The 16692-nt window shown below is 45.5% G+C and overlaps 1 protein-coding gene across 4 annotated transcripts in view; it reads left to right on the top strand.

The window, feature by feature from the left end:
• The window catches only part of ABCA12 (ATP binding cassette subfamily A member 12), a 107975-nt gene that overhangs the window by 16120 nt on the left and 75163 nt on the right, over window positions 1–16692 (top strand). For 2 of the 4 annotated variants that reach the window (XM_027678019.1, XM_027678022.1), the window contains exons 1-2: window positions 10488–10556; window positions 14524–14617. In XM_027678019.1, the coding sequence (XP_027533820.1) occupies window positions 10488–10556; window positions 14524–14617 (163 nt within the window). Of the gene's footprint in view, window positions 1–3986; window positions 4024–10487; window positions 10557–14523; window positions 14618–16692 lie in introns of those variants that run through there. The other 2 variants (XM_027678021.1, XM_027678020.1) reach the window with 2 other exon arrangements.

Raw genomic sequence — 16692 nt, 5'->3', positions numbered from 1 at the left:
TCCAGGCCATTCCATGATTCTATGATTTTATGAAAATGAGAAAAAAAAGTCTCAAAGGCAGTGTGTGCTACAGAGACTTGTTTGAAGTGCCCAGCTTCCAGTCCAGGAAACAGGCAGTGTGGGGATTTCACATTTTCTCCTGTAAAAATGACATGTTTGACTCCACAGCTTTCAGATATTTGAATAATGAAATAGTGTTAACCAATGTTTCTATTCAGGTTTGACTGCTGCGGAGCTTTGCATTGCACCCACAGCGTGCCAAGGGCCTTCCTGCCATCCAGGAGAGGCCTCTGGCTCCCACAGGCTGGTGCCCCAATCCTGCAGGGATGCTGTCACAGGCTTTCCTTCCTGTTTGTGGGTAGCTATTCCACTTGGCAGTTGTTTATGGAGTTAAGTGTGTGTATAAATGATTGTACAAGTGGGGCTTAGGGTTATGTAAGGGCTATAAATTTTAAGATGGTTTCTTCTGGGGATTTTGCAGGCAGGTTTGGGTTTGCCCTGCTCATGCTCCAAGGAAAACTTGAGCTGTGGAAATGTGTCCCTGGTTACCTGACACACCATGCCCCTCACCATGGCTGCATCATTATTCCTGCTGCTGAAACTACCTGTGCTCTCACACCAGAATGTGTGTATGTGAATTATTCCACCTTCTTACATGCACATGAGTTTTCTTTCCAAAATCTACCTCCCTTCCCAAACCCATTGTTTAACAGATGCTAGATAAGGATGTTTTAAATTTCCCATGAAATTTAAGATAACTTCACAGTCACAAAACATCCATTTGGAACACTTGTAGGAGATTGTATCCAAGTGGCATTAATATACAGGACTGGGCGAGTCTCTGTAAATACCCGTGGCTTAGAAACCCAGTGTTTTACATTAATGGAGCCCCAAGGCTCTTGCCTGCCTCAAAATGATGAACTCTTGGGCAACCTTTGTGCCCAAAGCAATCTGAAAATAGTCCTGCAGCAGAGATTTGCTGGCAGTATTTTATTCCATTGCTAGCCTAACCTTTTCCCAAATTAATCTATGCCTAACTCACTTCATGCATATGCAGGAGATAAACTGTTGATTCTACAATAGCTGGAGTAAAGTCAAGCCAGTGTTTAGGTATCATGGAGTCCCTAGTATTGCTCTTCTTAGGGTGAGAGGAGAAATTTTCCTGATGGGAGGCAATCGATCTGCTGTTTGATGATTTCTGCTATTACATGATATGTTATTTGTGCACTCCAGGTTTCTTCATACAAGTCAAACTGCCTGCACTGGTGAGAAGGTTAATGCCTTGCTGTGTCATCTGACTGACACTGGATGTTATCTGCACATTTATCCTCTGGTTTAACTTCTAGGCAGAAGCTACAGCCCAGATAAACACACAGTCCCATTTGCCCTCAGTAGTCCTTCTGCTGTCTTTGAGTTATCAGGATGGCACAAACTGAGGCTTGTTCACCCATTTCTAGTGAGATACATGTGTATATATATATATATCATAGTCTGTCTTGAAACTAGTTTTAGAAAACAAGGCATCATCCTTCCCAGGGATTACACGGATTAGTGTCTGCAGAGTGTACTCTTCCATGGCATTTTTTCCTCAAGCAGACATCTGATGCTACTTCTGTTTTCTTGGATGAAAATGAATGTTGCTTCCAGTGCATCATCAAATGTCTCATTATTAAATAATTAGGGAAGGTTTTTTATAAACATTTTGACTGTAAAGAGTCCCAATTACAATTCTTACTCCTACCTTCTGGCAATGGAGAGGAAGACACTGATGAGTCCTCCTTTGATGTCTGTTGAAACAAGCCGAGAAAAAGGGCAAACCTTTGGACTCTAAATAATGATACTATCCATAAATAATAAAGCTCTTCAGGGGCCTTTGTAGACAGACTGTAACTTCCTGCCCAAAGGTATTAATCTTCATGCACAGGGACAGTGTCTGTCCTGTGCTCCTCTCCTGCCACTGCTCCAGCTGTGTTTCACAGCTATAAATGTCTCACAGAATATATTTCTGATGTGGTAGTTGTAATGGCATCCAAAAGGACACACACCCAAGGGTCTGGGGAGTATTTTATAATTTAAAAGTTTTTCCAGACAGAAATTTTCTTTGGGCAAGGGAAAAAACCCCCAAGAAGTATCAAACAAAGTCACTTGTTGGAGATTTCCAGACATCCAGACTGAAGGTGAGGAGAATTTTGGCCAGTTGTGCAACTTGGTAGCTGCAAAACCCAGCAAGACATTTGGGATGTCTTGGACTTTAGACCAAGGAGCCCAGAATAAAGTCACCAAACAGCCTTGCTAACAGCCAGGGGGCTCTGCCAGGCCTGCCAGAATCCAGAAGTCCTGGAGTTGTGGCTCTAGAAAACTTGCTGTTCAGCTTTACAGTGCACATGTAATAGGACCAGAACAGGCAGGACCTGTCTGACCAGCTGGGGAGGTCCTGCATGGGGGATCACTATATGCCCACCAAGCATGGTTTGGTTTGGCTGTGATTGACTATCTGTGGCTATCCAGAAGGTGCTGGACTTGCTCTGAAAGTCCAATCCAACAGTACTTGTGATTAATTCCCCTCTTTCTCTGTTTCATACTCAAGGCAACTTCCATGTGATGCCAAAGTCACAATATCAACTCTAGACTTCATATTGCTCTAATTTCTGTTTGAAAAATGAAAGGATAAGTCCAGCAGTGACAACTCTCTGAGGTGTAAATCTAGAGTGGGGTCTGCTCTTTTGGTCACTCAGGAATGGGCATCTCCCAGCTGAAGAGCTCAGTGTGTATCAGACACCTCCCAGGATAAGGGCACACTATGGAAGCACCACTGAGGGCACGGGGGTGGCAGGAGCTGCGTAATTGCACACTCAATGTGTGCAGTGAGGCCCAGGTGGATGCAGCACATCTTACACCTCCTCCCAGGGAGCCCTTCCCCAGCACGTGTCCCATGCCTGCTCCCAGCTCTCCAAGGGTCACCCTGTGTGCCTTGTGCTCAGGCTCACACAGGTTTTGAAATACAGCCCATAAACTCAGGGCAAGCCTTATGATGAGCCTTTCTCCTGGGCACTGCACTGCCTCAGCTTGGTGAATAAGCTCAGAGGCCTTCCTGAAGGAGCAGGCTGGTTCCTCCCGGGAATGGTGCCTGGTGCTGGTCGCTGGGGAAAGGAGGGGTGAGCACTCTCTCCCAGGATCATTGCTGAGCCACCCTCCCTCACCCATCCAATAAAGATTGCCCATCTCCATTGTGTGAGTCAGAGAATCAAACCCTCTTCTGCAGCATCTGCCTTCTATCAACGACCTGAAGAGGGAAAAGAGTCCTTTAACCTTTCCTTTGCTATAAATGAAGGAGCTTTCAGAATTACTCTGTAGGCAAGCAAGTCCTTCTCTGCTCCTGTCTGTGCTCCTCCTTCGCCGTAGTGCTTGTAGGAGATTATTACAACACCTATTTTTCTCTACAGCAAGCAGGTTCCCAGCTCTAGGAGGCTGACAGGCCTTTTGCAACTTGTCATTACTCATCAGCACTCCCTATGCTCATTTAGATCTCAGGGTGTGGTTTTAATTAGCTGATTCTGTAATAACACCCAGGTGACTTGATGATGGATAGTCACCCTAGAAACCTATTAAATAGGAGTGTAGTGGCTCCACATCCTTAACCTGTGCTCTCAGATTGCTGTTTGCTTCTAGAAAGGGGGTCTGTGGGTTTGCTTGTCCACCCTTCCCCATAGCATCCAAACCTGTTGGTGGATGAATCCCACAGAAATGATTGGACCTGTAGATATTGCATTGAAATGTGCAACCAGGTAGAAGAGAAAGAATATGATAAGTGCCTGGACTGAGAACCTTGTGCTTGTTTAGGTAACAGAAAATCTATGATAATCTTAGTTTAGCTTTTTTCCTGTTGCTACTTCTGAGTTCTTTTATCGCAACAACTTGGTGATGTTTTCCATTTTGTTAGGCTTCTGTGGGCCTCAGTGTATGTCAGCCAAGTCTGTGCTCTTTGCTGAAGATGCTGGGGCTTTGAAATGCTCTGCTCTCGAGGTATGTGCTTGGCCAAGGGCCAAGGAGCTAAACCAAGCTTTTCTTGGTTGTCTTTATAACACTGAGCAGGTTTTTGGTCTAGTGGTTGTCTTTTGAGTAGATTAATACAGTCAAGTGGAACCCTCTGTACAAGTGGAACTCTTGCTTTACCTGTGGTGCAAATTTTATAAGGAAGAAGCAAGATGAGTGTTCTTTTTCAGTACTGGTGATCACTGCTCTGTTCATACTGGCTTCATGTTCTGTGGTGTCTTTCAGGGTATACCTTCCTGCTGTTATTTCTTTCTACTTTTTCAAGTCACCCTGCTATGAAGCCAAGCTTGCATTGATTATGGAACATAGGAAAAAACATTTACTAAATTCACATAACTGTGGATTCATCTTCCTATCATGTGCAAATATAGTCAATTTTTAAGTTAATACAATTTTAATCTTTCAGTAGATATGTGTTTCCATTGCATACAGAACAGCCCACTCATGATACAGCTCTTGTCACAAGTGCATCCTGACTTTTCTGTTTCCTTATCCTCCCAGTCTGTCCTTGGGCCTCTTAATTTGGAAACGGGTTTCTTGGAGTTTTTTTGAGTAGTTTTGCTGACAGGTTGATTTGGAAAGCACAGTTGTCCCCAGCCTTGGAAATACCCATTGTTTTCTTCCCAAAGTCAAATTGATTTTTCACAATGGCCTTGCTTTGACCTTGTTATCAGTCTTGCCATAAGTAGTGTGATCCCTAATTAGTCCATCTGTCAGCTCTCCAGGTTCACTGGTGGGACATGAGCGTTGCCACAAGGATTGGAAACCAGCTGAGTGCACAAAGAATGATAAATGAGAAATGTCAGGATTTGCACCCTTGGAGCTGTCTCATCTCTTGTTGCAAGCCTTGGCATTAGATCTGGACTTAACATTGTTAACAATCTCAAGGAAGGGTTAAAAGCCCTACTAATGAAACTTCTGTTATATGATCTGCTTGCTCTTACAAAGCTAGGCTCTTGAGCAAAGCTTGTATGGACACAGGGATGTGAACAAGGGAATGGCCACTTGCCAACCTTGGGATTCCGTGGGTTTCTGGATTGAAAGTTGGGCCCTGGCCCCAAGAATAAGGCTTTTGAGAAAGGGTTTTAATTATGGAGGCACTACCCTGTCTGAGCACAACAGACCCCAAATCAGTGGCTTCAATTAACTGAAGAACTCTGTGTTGCTGTGCTTATTTGATGAGCAAGAGGGTGGAATAGAGGGGGTGTGTGGCTCTGCTAGTGAAGTTCTGCTGTAGCAGGGGGAGGCTAACCTGGGCTTGTTGATGGCTGCCAGGATCTGTCAGTAGGAGCTGCCTTTCATTGCCCACGTTGTGCCCACAACTCCTTTCTGACTAACTTGTAATCCTGATTCAGCACTGTGTATATGGATGGTATCACAGGAGTTTGTAATCAATGGAAAAGGGGGATTGTGAAGCCTGCAAACAACCTGTGGCAAGGTAGGTGTGTGTTGGAGCCTCTCAAATAAAGCCCTCACTGCTGGGTGTGGTGGGAAATGACTCATGGACCTGGAGGTTTTCTGGGACCAGATGTAGCTGAAGGTGACCTTGGGAGCAAGGGAGGAGGGCTGGATGGTAACAGAGGCACTGTGGCTTTGGAACCAAAAGTTTCATTTCCTTGCCCTTCCCTAAATCTGCTTCTGCAGAAGGTTTTTGACATCTGAGAATCCTGTCCCAAGTGTTTCAGCCTGCGGTGCCTCTAAATTCATTTGCAAGAGGCTCAGACATTTCAATTTTGGTGCTTCTCTGGTCTAATATCAGAGTATCCCAAAACTCCACTTGGTTTGGGGGCTTGTTCCTGGAAACAAGGCTGCTCTGCAGAAATAAAGGAGTTAATATCCAAGGGCTTTGAGCCAAAAATCAGTTCTCCTTGAACTCTTCGGAGTGGGCCCTGTGTGACAAAATCCTTGTATTCACGACAGTAATGGATCACTGAAGGGAAAACTGCTTCCAGGAGGGGCTGTTGAGCAAATGCATTTTAAAGGGTGGAGGGCAGAATCACCAATAAATTGTGGAAATGTATTTGGTGCCAGAGTGGTACTGTGGTGATGCCACATCACCAGCAGTTTCTGTAGTGACTAAAAATATTGCTGCCCATTTTAGTTTTTTTGAGGGCTCTGATTTTTTTTTTAAATGCTGAGTAAGCATCTCTCCCAAAACGGTGTCTTGTTCAGGTGCCTGAAATTAGGCACCCAGGAGATGTGTAGGAATTTACACTTCCAGGCTCCTGCCATGCCTTTGGAAGGAATTAGGAGTAAACCAGAGAGTATGTGCTGGAGAACTCCTCAGTGCTGCAAGGGCGTGTGATGTTAGAATGATGGAATTGTTAGTGTTGGAAAAGGCCTCTAAGATCATCAAGTCCAATGTGAACCCAGCACCACCTTGTTCACCACAGAACCATGTCTTCACATACCACATCCATGTGTTTTTTGAACACTTCTAGGGGTAATGACTCCACCACTTCCCTGGGCAGCCTGTTCCAATGCTTGACAACCTTTTCTGTGAAAGGGTTCTCTGATTTTTACACATTCTAGTTGTGGAACATCCTAAAGTTGGGCTTGGTTTGATGGCCTGTCCTTTCGTGGGGCTATGCCATGAAAATGAGTTGTACCCGTTGCGTGAAGGCTTTTCTTGCAGAGTTCTGGTAGAAATGGTGACAACTGGTATTCTGTAGGGCCTTCCTTGCATGTGACACTGGCAAAGTGCCACCAAACAGGCTGTGTGAGTGTGCACTTACCTTTGAGCAGGTAGGTCTGCTCTGCCATGGTCTGAGTGTCCTGCAGCTTGCAGAGAGCAGTGTGGGGCTGCAGGCTGCTTGCTCAGCAGTCCTTGGCCTGGCTTGAATTGTGAATAAGGGATCACAGCTAAAGCCTATGCATAGGCATCTCTGCAATCCCTAAGGACAGTGTGTCAAACATTTGGACAATATTGGCTTACACAAGCCGTGAGGAAAGCCCATCTTGCACAGTCTGGACTTGCTCCTGAGCTCAGTTCAGTAACTAGAGATGCTGCAAGCTCTGCAAGGGGAAAGTACCCAGTTCAGAGTCCTGCCTCTTGATGAGTCACTGCGTTACCCCATCGCTCCCTTGTGCATCTCCCTCAGTTCATTCTGCCCTGCCTGTGTTTCTCTGGCCTGGCCATTCATCTGGCTGAGCATCTCTGCTCACTCCTGGTGTGATCTCTCCTCCCCCAGGCCCCTGGGGGCACCCAACCACCTTTTGCCTGCCTGCCTTGGAAGCCTCTGCTGAGGGTTAGTTGTAGCATTGAGTTACTGCAAGATTAGTGTTTTGTTTTGGGTTTTCTTGCTGGTAGCCAGCTGAAGAGGTTTTTTTTCGTTTCTTGTCTGGCACTTCAAGGGGGTAAATATTTTGTCCTCTCATGTTTGCTCCAGCTCCCCTTGTGTTTCAAAGCTAAGCCAGGAGCATTAATGAGCAGACAGTTGTTTGCATTTTATGGTGCTGTTGGCTTTGTGCTGTGTGGACCTGTTGTTTTGGCCAAGCAACAAGTGAAATATTAACTGTAAAGGCTGGCCATTTCTTCTCATCCTCCCAGTGTGTTAGGGCTGGAGAGAGCCCCCCACACTCCTGGCTGACCCTGGGCTGCAGCTCCTTCACAGCAGTTTTCTCTGTTCCTGCATCCCTCCCTTGCTGCTGCCTGTGGCACTCACAGCTGCCAGCCCTGACATGTCAGGGCCCATAAGGATGTGTCCTGCAAGCAGATCATTCACTCAGAGGGACTTTATCCTCTTCTCTTACCAGTTTTGTCTTGCATCACTTCCCTAAGTTTTCATTTCTCATAGAGGTAACTGGCATACTGGGGAAGCACGAGTGCATTCCTTGCAACTGAAGTAAAAACTCCTCTCCTTGAAAGAGCATCCCATGGAAAGGCCTCGGAGGTTGTGAGTTCTTGTGCATGGTGAGATTCTTTCTGCCCTGGAAGCTGCAGGCCCTGCATGGTGTTGTGAGCTGTAGTCACTGCTGCAGCAGGGGATGGATCATGGCTCTAGGGACCTGCATTGCATGAAATCACAGCTCAGAGCTCCCCTGAGAGTTTCCCCTGCTTCGTGGCCACAGAAACAGATGCTGCTCTTCTCAGTGATCTGAACCACCAGTTTGCCCTTCAGCCCAGAAGAGCCCTAGTTCTCTAACCAGAGCAATAAACCAACTGAGGACCTTTTAGGAGAATGAGGAATTTAGCCTTTCTTTCCTCTCCCCCTCTGGCTATATGTACATTGGCACACTGGGACATCTATCTGCTCTGGTCACTTTGTCCACAGCCTCCTGTGCCATCTGCAGGAATTATTCAGTAAGGGAATTAAAAAGCAAAAAGGTACAATGGCTTAATAAAGTTCTCATCTTGTGTTCTGGAACCGGAACGCTGTGGTGTTCAGGGAGTTGAATGCAGGTGTTCTGAGAGCCAACTGACATTGAGTTATTCTGATTTTACAGTGGTGAACTCGAACAAATTATCCTTTGGGTACTTCCCAAGGGGAATGTTTGTTGACTCAGTTCACAAAGGAAGTAAGGATGTGCATTTGCTTGGGAAAATTATTATCCAAATCATAGTGTTCTTTTGAAACAGTTGTTTGACTGAATACGAAAAAGAAGCAATCAGACACTTGCCTTAAAAGACCTTGGCAAGGCAGTGAATGGTGAAATTATAAATTTCTTCTCTCTTACCCCCTCAGAGCAGAATTATCTATATTTGGATTTCTTTTTTCAGCCCCAGAGAGGAAGTGAATAAAGTTTACAAATGGATTGGACCAAATGCAGTGAATCTGGCTGTGCCTCTTACATGGAGCTGAACTAGAACAGTGTCCCAGGGAACAGTGCTTGTTCTTGATCCACAGACCCAAACCAGATCCCTCTTTCTCTCCTGAGGACATTTGGTAGGAAAAAAAGAAGGGGATGTAAGCTGGGAGGTTAGACATTTGTGTTTCTTCCCATTGCTATCAAAACTATACCAGAGAAGCCTTTTAGGTTAATTTTAACTCCAGCTTCACTCCCACCATTGGAATGTCTGATCTATTTAGACTGAAGGTATGTGGGGCAGGGACTGCTCCGGATCTGTTGCTATTCCCAGCTTTAAAGTACTTCCTCACCAATCTGGAGAAGCTGTTTCTCTTCACTGAGTACCACATCTCTCTCTTCCCCTCTCTTTTGCTCTCACTCAGTGCTTTTAACAACTCTTAGATCAAAACTCCTCTGCTGCCACCTCTACTTCCATCCCTGGGCGGAGTTTGGCAAGGACTCGTTTTTGAGGCATAAAGTTAGTTTGTGGTTGGAAGAAATACCATGTACAAGAACAGTCTTTAATCTTTTATGGAGTATGCTGAGAGCAGTGATGTCTTCCCTGGCTTGCCAAGGTGCTCTGTGGAGGATCTCAGTGTTACCAAGCAGGATACTTGAGTGTATTTGCTCCTCTCTGAGAGGGACCACAGCTCTTCTGGATAACCAGAGCCCATCAGTCAAGTCTGGATTTTAGATTTGTGCTATTCCTTGGTACAATGAGCTGTCCCTGTGCTGTCATTGCTTCCCTCTGTACCTGCCTTTTCTGTTTCATCTCTGGCTGTTGTTTTTAGATATCGCTAGCTTGGAAAATTCAATGATCAGTTCAACAAGAAGTGTTCAAGCCACACTAGTGCTTGAAATCTTTGTGGGGTGTGATCCATTCCCAGTGGATTGGGTATGCTACCTTGAATTCAGTCACTGAGAGCCCCAGGACTGATCTCCTGGAGGAAAGGGAATATACAAGAAGCTGAGCAATTAGATCAGTCCCTGAGATTTTCATTTATATATGTTTTTCAGCGCTTTCATTTAATTTCCTTGGATGGGTAGGTTTAATTAAAAAAAAAAAAAAGCAAACAACTAATTCCAAATCAGCTATGCCAGGAAGATACACGGTCTGGATACTTTCTTCCCAGGCATTCCCTGAGAACCCGGGGAAGTCAGACTGGCCTGGCGAGCAGCCGAACTCTGCTGCTGCTGACACCTCTCCAGCAGGAGCGGTGTGTGGGCAGACAGGTGGTTTCATCATGGGGAGGAGGAGGCATGCATCACCTTTTGTTTAAGCAGAAGCATCTTTTTGGAATGCTGTCCATTTTATCGGTGAGGGCTGGAGCAGGGAGCCTCCAGGAGAGGCTGGCTGTTGTAATTCCCACAAGTGGAGGCAGGCTGCTGCGCCCGCCCGCTGCCGCCAGAGGAAGAACCTGTTGAATTTGCTGGGAGCTATTGCTGGGAGGACGAGAGCTACACTCACTGGGATTGCAGCAGCCACCGGTGCATGAAGTAGCTGCTCCAGAGCTATGCTGTGGAGAAGGGGCAGAGGCTTGGATATTGGACACTGGATGCCCCTGTGGGTTAGAGCCTCCACTTTTGCCTCCTAAGCCGGGGAGGAAGAATACGCAGCCGTTCACTCGTGGTTGGCTCAGCTCAGGATGGCTGCGCTCTCTCAACACCTGAGGATCCTGCTCTGGAAGAACTGGCTGAGTGTCAAGAGGCAGCCGGTGAGTGTGGGAACAGAGGAGTGGGAACCTGGGAATGGCAGGAGCTGATGAACGAGGGGGACACTGCAGGAGAGGAAGGTCATGGTGATAGAGGCAGAGGGAAGGAAGGGAATGGCATGGAAGTGAAGGTGGGTCTTTTTAGGCCAAAGTAATTGGGTCTTGCGTTGGAGCTTGTGTGTGAGGGCTCAGGAGTCCAGATGGAGTACTGTGGATGCCACTCTTGTTCCCTCTGTGCAAACAAAACCATGCACAAACTCACAGGCAGGCCTGAGTTCAGCTGCAGTTCTGTACCTGCTCCTCTGGAGCAGAGCCCATGGTTGGTGTACAGCCTCCAAGGAGTCCCTGGGATTTGGGGGTCATGGGTACTGCCCTTACACAGACCCATTTGTAAAGGATGGACAAAGGAATAAGTAGCTCTGAGAGGTGCAGGTAGGACAGATTTCCAGTGCAGTCCAGTGTGCTGCAAATCAAACACCCCAATGGTCTTTCTTCCCAAAAGACAACCAAATTGCCACCAATGTCCAGAGAGTGATCTGACCTGCAGCAGCATCAGGGGGGTGCATGTTCCTTTGGGTGGCCTTGTGTGGCCAGGCAAAGGCTGCTCAGTAGTTTTGTCCCAGTCTGGTTTTGGTGCAGCTGCACAGTAAATACAGCATCCTGAGGTTCATGGGCCTGTACCACAACCTGTGCTCTTGCTAGTAATCCAAACGAGATGGGTTTTAAACTTGCCTTGGTGGACTGGAAGCCTTGGCAGGTGCAGAAAATGCTGACAGAAGAGAAGTGGCCATGGAGGGTGTGATATGAGGATGGAGTGAAAGGCCCAGTATCACCACGTGCTTCTGCAAGGTCAGTTCTTGCCTACTGTGTTCTCCCTCTCAGTTTTGGAGCCTAATTTGGGGAGGTGCTGAGTTCCTCTGACTCCTATGGATGTGCTGCATACCTGAGTATTCTTCACTGCCCAATAAATTACTTCTAATTTCTCAAGAGAAATTGTAACAGCCTCATTAAAAGCAGAAGGTCTGGGTCTCTGAGCTCTTGTGTATTCAGAGTAAATGCCAACCTAAGCCTTACTTGTGCTTTGACCAGTCTCGCTTTAATTCTGGTTTCCTGTGGAGTTGAAATATCAATTCTGTAGAATTGAAATGTCAATTAAAATAAAAATCTGGCCACTACAGACTATTTTATGGCAGCCATTCCCTGCAACCCTCCTTCACTTCCCTCTCTTGCTCCAAATTAGGGAGCTTGCTCAGACTGCAGAGGGTGTGAGGAGGTAAAGCCAGATCTCTGCTCCCAAGCACATCCTGATTTCTGTCCTCCTTGCATATTTTTTACCTGTGTAATCTGCCTTCACTTACAGACCAGGCCATTGGAGAGCTTTTTTGGGAGGGAAGCGTTCTGTTGTGCTTCTCAATTTCTGATAAGGAGTGAAGGTGGTTCCTGCTGCTGCAGTGGTGTTGGCTGCCCTCTCTGGGAATGACTGGAATGCCATGGGATGGTCTGACACCAGGCAGCCCTGTCCCACCCCTGCAGACTCAAGTGCTCTCCTGCTCTGTTCATCAGCCTCTCCAGGGCTGGAAAACATATTTTACTTCTACCTTTTGCTCCACACTGTATTTCTATGTACCTGTACCCAGAGATACCAAGGTCTGAGCGATTAAATCAACTTTTAGCAGTGAAATAATCCACCAATCGAGGGATTATGCAATGACATCACAGTTCGTAATGTCCTGAGAGCCAAATCAAGGTTGTTTATGGTTCCATTTGAGTCAACACGTTCCACCTGCAAGCTGTTTGGCCAAGGTGGTTGTCTTTGGCTAGAAATGCCTGGGACAGGGGGAATGCTGTGATGCAACTGATGTGCCCAGCTACTATTAAATCCAATTAAATCAAAGGACAGAGATACTGAGGGAAGAGCTGTGTAGAAAGTGGGGAGTATAAGCACCATTATAGATCAAAATGGGGACGTACCACAATTTCCCTGAGTAGAAACTATCAGTATTCATTCATTGTCCCAAGAATGTGACAGATGTCTGGCCCTTCCTTCAGGCAGCTTCTGACTAATATCAGTTTCTGTGCTGTTACCCCATAATTTTCCTTTAGCCTGTGTGGTTCTAAACGAGGAGGCTGCGTTAATGATACTGTTTGCACGGGAATTAATCACAGTTAAACTGCGTGTTTGGGGACTGATTATAGGGAAAGCATCTGATAGAAAAAATTATAAATAGATGGTAGTTTCAGTGATGGATCCTGTTACAAGTTGGCAGTGTGTATATGAAAGGCAGGAACTGTCTGTAAAAGCTAAAATAATGCTGAAATTAGAGGAGTGCCCTCTGTGAAGGATGTGTGGGGAGGGGCCTTATGATTTGGTGTCTGTCAGTTGCCTATTTTGGGGCATGAATTTGCTCCTGCTTTCAAGCCTCTGTCACCTCATCAGGGCTGATAGGGATGGACTTGCTGTAAAACAACCATCTTCAAGCTGAATTGCTCTGCAGGATTTGTTTGTCTGTCTGGTTTTATGTTCCAGTAAGTGTTACAGGAAATGAAAACATGGTTATGGGCTTGGAATTACTTTGGAAAAACAGTTGTGGGTAATGTGTGCTGATCTGAAAAAAATAGTAGCACAGCGATGAAAAATGGGATTATTTTGAAGAAAGACATCTTTGCTGTTACAAAAATTGGCATGAAGATGGCATAGCAATTTTGCAGCACAGAGTAGCTTGAGCTTAGCTACTGATGGATGGAAAGCTCTAATCTAGCAAGGTAGCCAGCTAGTGCAGAAGCTGTTGATTATTTAAATAATTGCATTTTCCTGGCTTGCTAAACTCCAAGGCTTGTAGTTTTAAGATTTTGGGCCTCCTACCTAGTTTGGTTTACTACAGTAGATGATTACCAGACTGTATTTTCTTAATTCTTATCCATTGAAACTGTCAACCCTCATGTTAAACACAAGAGTTCTATAGATGTTCATGTGTTTTTCAATGTATTAGGCCAATTCTACATAATTTCTCTTCCATCTTATGTTAGATATATGGAATACGTTCTTCCCTGTGAGGGTGGTGAGGCCCTGGCACAGGTTGCCCAGAGAAGCTGTGGCTGCCCCATCCCTGGAAGTGTCCAAGGCCAGCTTGGACAGGGCTTGGAGCAGCCTGGGCTAGTGGAAGGTGTCCCTGCACATGGCAGGGGGTGGAACGAGATGGGCTTTAAGGTCCCTTCCAGCCCAAACCATTCCATGATTCATCTCAGCTCATCTCTATGGACTGCTACAATCTGGAAATGGAGAGGTGCCAGGGATTTGCGTTGCTGGGGTCAGAAGCTCACATGAGGGATCTTGGTGATTGGTGTTCAAATGTGACTTCTGTGGCTGACTGGTCGCACAGCTCCATAAACCCCTTCCTTCACTGTGCTTGGGCTCCACATCTTGTAAATGACAAAATCCTTTCTTCAGCTCAACCACGAGGCTCGACTATTTGTGAAGAACGCCAAAATTTTTTGGGAAGAAATGTTGTAGACTCGTCAAACACTCAAACTCTGAGATATAACTAAATCAAAGTCATGTTTACCCATTATTTGAGCAGTGACTTTCACTGAAAGTGAAACCAGCCTTTCACACCTCAGGTCTTTTATCTCATCATTAGTGTGTCCAAAAGCCCTGAATTTCCCAGCATGCCTTTACTATTCCATAGCAGTGTCTCCAAGCTGGATAAACACTGTCCCCCGTAATTATCGGCCGAACTGAAGGACAGGAAGCCTTGTGTTGTTTTCAGCCTTGTTATTTGCTCTCAAAATCTGAGGTAGTTTTTCTTCCTGCATAGATAATGCTTGGGCTTTAATTGTATGCATACTGAGACAGGTGTGATTTACAATGCACCTATAACTCATTTAGGGCACTACTTGTACATTCCAGACAGGCTCTGGGACACATCAGCACGACAAACGTAACCCATATATTTTCATTGCTGTTTTATAGGTATGGTCGTTTGTTTTAATTTCCTGGCCTGTGGTTGTTTTCATAATCTTGGCCATTATCCGTCTCAAATTCCCTCCAGAACCACAGCAAAACTGTAAGTAACTGGTTTGTTTTTATGTCTGTGGGGTTTAGTTCTCATTTCAGTGACTGATGTGTTCATTTGATGTGTTTTGTTACTTTTACAAATTTGGTTCCTTATAGTTTCCAGTGGAGATTTCCTGGGATGCAGAATGCTGTAAATAAAATGTGCGTGTTCCTCTGAGGTTGCTTCTGCTTATGTTTTTTTCAAATTAGCTTGATAATTAGAAAACAACTTTAAAGAACTGTCTCATTGAGATTTACTCAGATACTGCTGTTGTAGACAGCAATATAAACTTACAGGAGAAACTGAGGGAGAAGAGGGCAGTAAATTGAGTGAGGGCAGAGGCTTCACGTGTGATTATGGAGGTGGGGTAACAAACATGAGATTGGTCAACATGAAAGGTTTTACTCTGTGTGTGCTACAGGCAAAATGTGCATATTTAAGCATCTTGCTGCAAAGCTCAGCTGGAGACTGGTAGCTGGTGGTGTATGTGAGCCCTTTCTAATAAAAATAGCAGCTCTTTGGGTGGGTGAGTAGTTGTTTGGGGTCAAATGGGTGAAGTGTTTGCACAAGCTGGTTCTCACTTACAGCTTTGTTTCTTGGGTCAGGAGAACCTGTGTGCATCTCAGGGCAGGGATGCACTTGAATTTGGTCTGAAACACCTCCACTGGTTAGTGAGGCCTTATTGCCATCAGGAGCGGCGTGTCCCAGCCCAGGGCATGTTTGTTCATGAAGTTATAAAGTAAAGCAGGGCAAGGAGTTTGTCCAGTTGGAAGGCTTTTTTCCCTTCCACGGTGTTAATTTTGAGTTGTATCAAATGATAGTCACAAAATGGTTTGGGTTGGAAGGGAGTCATAGTTGCCCAGCACAAGCCTCAGCATAGGGTCTGGAAAATTACTGTAGTAAAAGATTTTCAACACCACCATGAATGACCCACATCAGGGCATCATTGACTGCGCAAGAGCACAGCATGGGCAATGTTGGGTTTCTCTGTTTGGGGCACAGAGAAGAGGCAGAGCCTGGCAGCAGAGAGGACAAGCAGCTGGCTTCCAAGGTTCACAGCTCTCAGATGTGTACGATGTGGCCCTGAGGGATCTGCTCCTGATGTCATGTGTGCACATGGGAAACGTTCGACCTGGTCAGTGACAGGTGTCGTTCTCTGCTTAAAAAGTCTGTGTGGTGTGTGAGAAAAGGCCACATTGTGACAAATGTTAGGCATACAACTAGGATAGCCCTTGTCCCAGAGAACTTGCAGCCTAATCTGGGTGCAGATTTGTGTCCCTCCTTTTGTAGACCAGGATGGAGAGCCAGAGCAAGTGACCTTCTGAAGGTATCATAGGAATTCTTCAATGGAGAAGGACATTCTTGATGTGTTAGAGTCTTTTTTTTTAACCCCAAGCTCATCTGCTGTCAGCAAAAGACTCTTTAGACCTGTTACACGTTTCAGGTTCTCCCAAATTCCCTTGAACCAGTTGGAGCGGGCAAGATGGGACATGTTGTACTTTGTGAAAACCCCAGATTTTGCCAAGTGTGGAGATGGCAGTCCTCCCACACTGCTCCAAGTTGTACTTCCTGTCCCTGATAAACCTGATAAGATGGATGTCAAGAGAGCCAGCTGGATGAGGAAATATTTATTCCTTTATTTGACATGGTTATTAGTTTGAATATATATTTATTTGGAGCATTTTTGCTCTGCATGGTCACATCTCTGCATTAATGGATTAGCAGGAATAATCTTAGGAATAGCAAGTAGCTCCATCAGCTGTGCTTTGCAGGAAAGGGAAGGACTAGGCAGTATCTTTGGATTAGTTCCCTTTTCCTCTGTAGATCAATTTTATTTTGGTACAAGTCTCACTAAGTATGTGAGTAGGTGTCTGTCTCTCTTAGAAGTGGATGATAGGAACTCTCTATTGCAAGAGAGGTTTTATGCTGGAAAATAATGGTTTTGGTGTAATTCTTGTGATCCAGATGTTCAGAGATCATCTAAGAATCCTGAGGGGATAGAGGAGAATGTTACCAGAACATCAAACAGCCAGTTTCCACTGCTTTTCCAGTTAAATAAGAATAGTTGCTTGACAATTACTCTT

This window comes from Neopelma chrysocephalum, unplaced genomic scaffold (assembly GCF_003984885.1).
Source record: "Neopelma chrysocephalum unplaced genomic scaffold, ASM398488v2 Primary Assembly neopelma1_44, whole genome shotgun sequence".
In the NCBI taxonomy this organism is placed as follows: Eukaryota; Metazoa; Chordata; class Aves; order Passeriformes; family Pipridae; genus Neopelma; species Neopelma chrysocephalum.
The sequence above is the reverse complement of the archived record's forward strand: the minus strand, read 5'-3'. Positions and strand labels throughout refer to the sequence as shown.